Consider the following 9,033-nt stretch of genomic DNA (forward strand, 5'->3'; position numbering starts at 1 on the left):
TATACTCGTAACATATAATCCTGAAGAAACCGAGTGGAATTTTTCTAGGACCCTATTATTGTCAACGATTTTTGAGGTGATGAGAAGGTATTCTTTTTCATTCTCATTAGTAGTTTCAACGTGAAACCCATTAAGACGGATATCTTTAAAACTCAGTAGGTTTATAGTTGACTTGCTAGAGTATAGAGCCTTTTGTATGTGTATGTGTGTCTTATTTGGTAGAAGAAAACTAGTTTTCCCGAAACCTTCTATTATATTTGATGTATCCGATACCGTCCAGACATGTGAGTTAGTTTTAGTCAACCGTGAGAAGTATTTCTGACTCTGTAAAATAGTGTATGTGGTTGCGCAGTCAACAATGCATATATCTTCCATCTCTATACATATATAAACGAAAAACATCTTTATTAAAAAAAACATACCAAGTACATAGAACAACATGAAACAAGTACATAAAATGAGTACATAATGGAAATAAGTAAAACACAAAGGAAATAAGTAAAGCAAGACAATACATATGAAGTCTAGTCGTCTAAATCATAATAAAGATTAACACGAATGTCTATTTCATTTGAGGCCTTATTGACTGGTTCATTAACTAGATTATAATTAGCGAAGTTGGTTTCTATTCTCTTTACATTATTCCTTTTGGATGACTCATAGAGATCAACAAGATGTTTGGGTGTGCGACAAGTACGTTGCCAGTGCCCCTCAGATCCGCACCTATGACAGATGCCTCGGTTCTCTCCTTCTTGGGGTGCCTTTCTTTTATTTGGCACTTCACGTTGCCATTTCTGGTGGCCAGAGTTATAACCATCACGTTGCCACTTCAGGTGGCCAGAATGATATTGATTGTAAAATTGACCACGGAAATTTCCACGTCCACGGTTTCGTCCATAACCCCGTCCTCCTCTATGCCCTTTTTCACGTTCATTCTTCAGGAATGATGTGTTATGTACTTCAGGTAATTGGGCAGAGCCCGTGGGACGTATCTGATGATTTTTCAGTAGCAACTCATTATTCATTTCAGCCACAAGAAGGAGAGATATCAGCTCGCCATATTTCTGAAAATTACGCTCCCTATATTGTTGAGCCAGGATCATAGTGTTGGGATGAAAGGTTGGGAGGGTCTTTTCAATTATTTCAGCATCAGTAATATTTTCACCACATAAAATTAATTTTGAGCTTATCTTGAAAAGAGCAGAATTATATTCAGCTACAGATTTGAAATCTTGTAACCTCAAATTAATCCAGTCATATCGGGAAGATGGCAAGTGAACAAGTTTCTGGTGATCAAATCTATCCTTGAGATTATTCCAAAGGCTGAGTGGATTTTTGATAGTGAGGTATTCAGATTTTAGATCTTCGTGGATGTGATACCTAAGAAAGATAATCGCTTTTGTATTTTGTTCAACAGTTGGGATTTTTTCCGGGTCAATAGTATCTTTTAGGCCATTAGCACTAAGGTGTAATTCCGAATCAAGGACCCATGACAAATAATTATTCCCCGAAACATCCAAGGTAACAAACTCTAATTTTGCAAGATTCGCCATTCTGAATAGATTTTAAATAAGATATAATATATCACATAATATTTAAACAGGCAAGTTGAAATAATAACTTTATGCAAAAGTTACGGCGGCATAGCCGGCCAGAAAACTTTTGATTATTACTTGACGGCAGCGCCATCTTTATAGTAGTATTACTTGACGGCAGAGCCATCTTTATAGATTTCAATTAGTAACATAAATATGTAATAATATTTAGAATAAAATAAGATAAAGAAAACGTACATCTTTTATGAAATAGTTTTAGTTGATAGGGACTCGTGGGTCAGAATAAGTCGTAACTCTTTCGAGAATAAAGTTTCATTTGACAGAGACTCGTGCTGATAACGTATTGTGAATAATGTGTTGTAAATATTATGAATAACGTATTGTAAATCTTGAATTACTGGATAATGTATGACTTAATAAATACACATAGAGAAAGTATAAATTGAAGAGAGAGAATTGTTGTTCAATATATTTTTCAGTGTGTCTGATTTCAATAACTGAAGGTCCTATTTATACTTACAGAACGATAGGATAAGATTACACGTATTTCGAAAAGATAAGATAGGATTATACGTGCGACGAAAATATAAGATAGGATTGCACGTGCTACGAAAAGATAAGATAGGATTGCACGTGCTACGAAAGAATTAGATAGGATTGCACGTGCTATGAAAAGATAAGATAGGATTTTAATCAAAATTCTTCTTTACTAAGTTTCTTCTCTGAGAAGTTGTGCGAGTCTTCTTTAGTAAGTATCGCGAGTCTTCCTTAATAAGATTTGACAATCATTATTATAACATGGTTTCCTTATTGACAAATTATTTTTCATTTTTTTCCACGGTTTAGATTTTATTATATAATTTTGAATCACTTTAAAAAATTTATTATAGATAATGAGCAATGGTTAATATTAAAAAAATTAAGTGCTATGTAAATTTAATGTAATATTGGTTTTATTACTTTAAAGTTAAAAACTTGAGTTAGAATGTCCTGCCAAGTCCATGTCCATCTACGTGAATAAATAATTCAAAGAGGGTTGTCGTGTTCATGCAAAATTTTGCTTTATCCTATTGAAAGGAAGTTCAATAATAAAATATTGGGAAAATAAAAAATTTGAGGTAAGATGGTTTTGTTAGTTAAGTTATTTAGTATTATTCATGAGTAATATTAAATTAATTTTTTTCACTCAAACAAAACATATATGTTTCTATATAATATTCCAAAGTCTGTATGACGACTTTAATTAAATTTAACAGCTTAACAATCAAGACTAATTTAATGTACATTAACAAATGTAACCTCCACGTACTAAGTTGTCTTTAACGTAGAGATGCGAATGTGTTCAATCTATTACTACAATATAAAAGATGAAACATTGAAAATTTTGGTACGGTACCTGTTTTTTAGTACACGCTGAATTTACTGAATTACTCTTTTTTACTTAAAAGTTTTATTAGCCTTAGTAATCGAATTATAATAGAAAAATAAATATAAAAAAATTTCAACTATAACATGTTACCTTTTTTAATTCTCTCAACTAAAACAACTTCTCTAAATATCACGGACAAACTTATTTAATAAAATAGAAAAATAATATTATAACCACTAATAACTAATAAATTACATTTTTCAACTACTTAATTGTTTATTTTATTTAATTATTGTTTTACTTAAAGATTTTGTTAAGTTATCCGAAAAGGCAATCTATTATAGGTGGTGTATGCTCTAAATTTAATCTATTATAAAGGGCAATCTATTTATGGTGTAGGCCATAAATTACCCATAAATTTATTTTACAATTATTCAACGATAAAATAAAATTAAAATCAAAAAATATTTAGCTCAACTAAAACTAAATAATTTATACTTTTTCGGGCTAAAAGAAATTATAACATATATTCGAGTTTAAACAAATTAAATCAAAACTGCAAATAATTGATTTGATTTGGTCAGTATAATTGGTCTTAAACTAAAACAATAATTAGTTTGATTTATATATAACGCATAACATATATCAAAATTAGTCACTATAATATAATAAATAAATATATTCGACTATACTTATTCAGACATATTTATTCTTTAAAAAAAATATTTAATAAAATATTATAAAAAACTAAAAAATAATATTTTTATAAAACGTTTTAGGCTAGTATATATATAATAAGGATTATCATTTTTCTTCATTGCGATTCTTTGCTCACATCGGATTTTAACCGGAAACTAAACTAGTTAACCAAAATGGATATACAAGAGTCACAAGTTTTGTTTGTCCTAATTGAAGTATAAGCGTGGAAAGCTGGTAAAATTTTCCATAAGTGGGTTGATTATTATCAAAGTTTTAATTTGTTTAGTTATTTCAATTTAATACTTTTTGTGACACAAATTTGTTGGGTCAGTATAATTCGTCATTATATTAAACCATAAAATTTTCTATAATTTTATTTTTGTACTAATTGAGAAAAGAAAATTTAAATATGTTCTTCTGTTTACTGAATATAATATTTTATTGCTTTCTTCCTTTCATAACAATGGTTATATAATTTTAATTGTATTTTTTAAAAGAACACATATTTACATTAGTAACACCTTAAAATACAATCCCAAAACTAAATATTGAAATTCAGAATTATCATTGTTTATAGAAGATTTGATTAAAATGTAGAAAAGAAAAATATAGTTTTTTTAATAATTTTATTCAACTCCTAAATATTGTAAAAATAATTGTAACTGACTAATTTAACCACATTAATGTAAGTAGTTAGGGGGTTCATATTTGGTTTAATGAGCTATAAAGTTTTCATACTGTCCAAAGTGCAAAGTCAAACAAAGGAGGCAAAAGGGCACTGCTTTTTCGGCCGGCCTCGATATAAAGCGCAGAAGTGCTGCCAACCGGCCGGTTAGTTTCTGAATGTCTCTGATGCTCTTCCGGAGTTCCATATCTATTACCGCATTTGTAATATCTCATATTTTCAGATATTATTATAATAATTATTTGGAATTATTTATGTGATTTTTATGTGAATTTTTGGTGAATTATCTGATAATTGGAATTGGTGTTTGGATGTTTATATGTGATATTATTTGAGTATTTTAATTTTTATTTGCTCGGAATAAAATATAGATAATTGTGATATTTTTCTGGTAATTTTTGGACTGTTAGATGATTTTATAATGATTTATGAAATTATTAATTATTTTCCGAATAATTACAAAATTGTTTTATAAAGCCGGGAATCGTCCAACCTCAACCGTTTTTGCGTTTTTACAACCCGAAACTCTTCCTAAAACTCCTTCCTAACCTAATTTGGTAATTCCGTACATTTTCCGTGTTTTGACTTTTTCGATCCGGATTACGGTTTGACCCGTGCGCGGCTCGACGCAAGATTTTCGATACAATAGTTATTTTGATAAATCAATAAAACCCGTATTCTCGAGAGACGGGATATTTTTTACATTATTTTTGTATATTGTATTTTATGAAAAGCCCGGTTTTGATGATTATCCAATTCTAGTATTAAATTATATCATTTTTATAGTTACTTAGTGGCTAAGTAATCTATTTTTGGATCATTTTTTAGTTACTTAGCGGCTAAGCAATTAATTTAACGATCCAAAATGATCCAGAATGATCCAATATTCCATAAATATAAATAGTCTATTTCTTATTTCATTTATTCCGTTTATTCATTTGCAACCAGTTAAAATACCGTAAATACAGAGAAAATCCTAGAAAACCGATACGTTCCTGAGAATCAATCGTACGAACGAAGGCATTATCGAACTCCGATTCGGGCGTGCAGCTGTTATTCCCAAGGAACTAACAATGAGATTTACAGAAGGGGGATTGAATGTAAATCTAAATTTTTTTTCAAGTTTTGAGCAGTTTCAAAAGCTAAGTGTATGATGAACAGATGTGTGTGAATTGTTTTGAGCAGGTGCAGACAGATGTATATTCAAGACACAAATGTAAAGAACCCAAAGGCTTTAAAAAAATTTCTGGTGGATTTGTTGTTCCACCAGAGATGTGTATTTCAGAAAATCTATGATACAAAGAATTGTTCACAGCTGCTTCCTAGTACAAACTAGATGATTTTCTCTCTGTATTTTTATAAACAGCTCTGGAAAACTCACATCTAATTACTAGCTGCAACTTGGTTTATATATCACCAAGTTTACAAGTGAAGACAAAGATAAAATACAATCATAAAATAGTTCTTCACATGTTTCTTCTTCATTTCTCTATCCAATGCAATCTAGGATAATCTGTGAATCTTTGAATACTTCCTTGTTTGCACCAGAATGGAAATGCTGCTTTTTCTTGATTCCTCCAAGAGGCTACCACATTCCAATTGTCTCTGTCAACCCATGTGCCTCTGTCAGCTTATGAATTGTCACTATTAACTGTTATGGAACTGAGCATCCGTTGAAACTTTCATCCGTTTATGGCTTTATCCGTTGATGCCTTAGTGACATCCGTTGATGCTTTAACAGTTGAAGCTTTATCCGTTGATGCACTCATCCGTTGATGGATGTTATCCGTTGATACTTTAGAGATATCCGTTGAAGCTTTGTGTTAGATATGTTTGATAATGTCATGGCTAATATGATTTATGTTTAGATTTCAGATCTTACTTAACAGGACAAGTCAGTACTTAACCATTAATCAGTACTTATACTGGAAGTCAGGACTTAAGGATATCAGTACTTATATTATCAGGAGATAATCATCAGAAGTTAGATATCAGAACTTACGTGCTGAAGGATGTTTAGATAAGGACAGTAGCTGATTAAAGGAAAGAAGATCGAGATAAACATAAGAAGAGATATGCATGAATAAGGAGTTCCGTGAAGAATGGAATACTTGGAAGAAAAGATATCTGATTGATATATTTTAGGAAGCAGAATTATATTCCATATCAATTAGCGATTATCTTATAACTGTGTAGTATATAAACACAGACATAGGGTTTACACTATAAATGTTATCATATTCAAGAAGATTATTCATTGTAACCCTAGCAGCTCTCGTGATATTTGTTCATCATTGAGAGGTAACAGTTCCATACTGTAACAGAGTTTATTATTTCAATAAAGTTTGTTTTCTGTTACTTAAGATATTAAAGTTCGATTTGATTGTATTATACACTGTATTCACCCCCTCTACAGTGTGTGTGACCTAACAAGTGGTATCAGAGCTAATATGTTAACACACATACAGTTAAAGATCCAAACAAAATCATGTCTGACACAGAAACTCCAACTAAGCCTACAAAAACTGAAGAACCTCCAAAAACACAAATCCAAAGTCGGTATGAGACTATCAGAGTTTCCATATGACCATGTTCCTGGAAGCAACAGATCCAGAATACCTTGATAGAATCAAGGAAGGGCCTCACAAACCAACCAAGCTCGCTGTTGCAGTTGCAGGTGAAGTAACAAAGACCGTACCAAAGGAGAAGAGTGATTATACTGCTGAAGATATAACATCAATTGCTAAGGATGCTAAGGTACGACACTTACTGCATAGTGTCATTGATAATGTAATGTCAAACAGGGTAATCAACTGCAAGACTGCTAAGGAGATATGGGATGCTCTGGAAACAAGGTGTCAGGGAACTGACACAATTAAGAAGAACAGGAAGACAATACTCACTCAAGAGTATGAACATTTTGACTCAAAGACTAATGAGTCATTGAATGATTTATATGATAGATTTGTCAAACTTTTGAATGATTTGTCATTGGTTGATAAAGAGTATGATCTTGAAGATTCAAACCTTAAATTCCTGTTAGCTCTTCCTGAATGCTAGGATTTGAAGGCAACGACAATAAGAGACAACTACAATCTTGATGAAACAACTCTTGATGAAATCTATGGAATGCTCAAGACTCATGAACTTGAGATGGAACAAAGAAGCAAGAGGAAAGGAGGAAAGTCAAGGACAGTTGCTCTTAAGGCTGAAGAAGAATCCCCCAAAGCAGCTTCCTCAAGGAAAGACAAGGGTAAAGCTCTTTTCATAAAGTCTGAAACTGAGTCATCAAGTTCTGAAAGTGATGATGACTCAGATTCTGAAAGCTTGCCTGAGATTGATGTTGATGAGGAGATGATGAAGCTGTGTGCTCTTATGGTGAAAGGAATCACAAAGATTGCATACAGGAAGTTCAGGAAGGGAAAGAAGTTTTCCAGGAAAGGCATAAGTTCTGATAAGAAGAATTTCAGAAGATCTGAAGGCAGAAGAGGAAATTCTGACAGAGGAGATTATACCAATGTTAAATGCTATAACTGTGGTGAGAAAGGCCACATATCTCCTGATTGCAAGAAGGTAAAGGGTGACAAAGGCAAGGCTCTTGTCACAAAGCAGAAAAGCTGGACAGACACCTCAGACTCTGAAAGTGAGGAGAACTATGCATTGATGGCAAATGCTGATAAAGAAAATATTGAGAGCAGTTCTGAAGTTGCTGAAACAAAGGTACCTCAGACTACTTATGCTTTTCATACTGATGATATTAATGAATTGAGAAGATATCTTAAAACCATGTTTGTTAGTTATAGAGATCAAACTTTAACATGTGAAAGATTAACTTCTGAAAATCTTGCTTTTAAGAAAAGAAATGATTTCTTAGAAAAAGAGTTAGTCATGTTCCATCAAACTCAGAAGGATAGAGATGATGCTTTTTATGTTAGGGATGAAGTGCTAAAAATGAATGAATCTCTAAAAATTGAGTTAGAAAAGGAAAGAGAGATTATCAGGACTTGGACTAACTCTAGCAAAATAACTCAAAATTTGCTAAGTAGTGGAAACTGGAAAGAGGGCTTAGGTTATGGAGAGGATAAGAATGATAAAGGAACTGAAGAAATTAAGCCTGTTGTTAAGCAAAAGCCAAAGTTAAAACCTGTTAAGTTTGTAACTGTAAAGTCTGAAAATGAGAAATCAGAAGTTAAAGAGGAATTAACTTCTGACAAACTAAAACAGGAAAAGACAGATGAAGTAAACATAGGCTTAATGACAAAGAAGCAGCTTAAGCATAAGCTGAAAGATGTTAAGAATGCAAACAAGGTAAAATCACCTAGGAAAAATAGGAATGGAAAGGAAGGTGTGAATAAAAGCAATGATTATAAACCTGTTCCTGATGCTCCTAGGAAAACATGTCATAACTGTGGAAGTTCTAACCATCTGGCTTCTTTTTGCAGGAAGAATAAGAATATTAACTCCTTACCTTCAAAATCAGGAGTTAAGAGTCAGTCTGTTAGATACAAACCACAAAATCCTTGTTTTCATTGTGGTAGTTTATGGCATTCCATTTATACTTGTAAGGAATATCATAGTTTGTACTATGATTATTATCAAATAAAACCTTCTTTGAAGAAAGTTTCCATTGTTCCTTCTAGTGTAAATTCTGATAAGAAAAATGTTAACATAAACTCTGATGCTAAATCCGCAGCAAATGTTAACAAACTTAATAAGACCAAAGG

General features: G+C 31.9%; 1 protein-coding gene across 1 annotated transcript; it reads right to left on the reverse strand.

The window, feature by feature from the left end:
- Positions 1-524: 524 nt before the first annotated feature.
- LOC141680218 (uncharacterized) lies at positions 525-1,553 on the reverse strand. Its single transcript, XM_074486506.1, has one exon. The coding sequence runs from the start codon at positions 1,551-1,553 to the stop codon at positions 525-527; it is 1,029 nt and encodes a 342-aa protein (XP_074342607.1).
- Positions 1,554-9,033: the final 7,480 nt, after the last annotated feature.

This window comes from Apium graveolens, chromosome 8 (assembly GCF_009905375.1).
Source record: "Apium graveolens cultivar Ventura chromosome 8, ASM990537v1, whole genome shotgun sequence".
In the NCBI taxonomy this organism is placed as follows: domain Eukaryota; kingdom Viridiplantae; phylum Streptophyta; class Magnoliopsida; order Apiales; family Apiaceae; genus Apium; species Apium graveolens.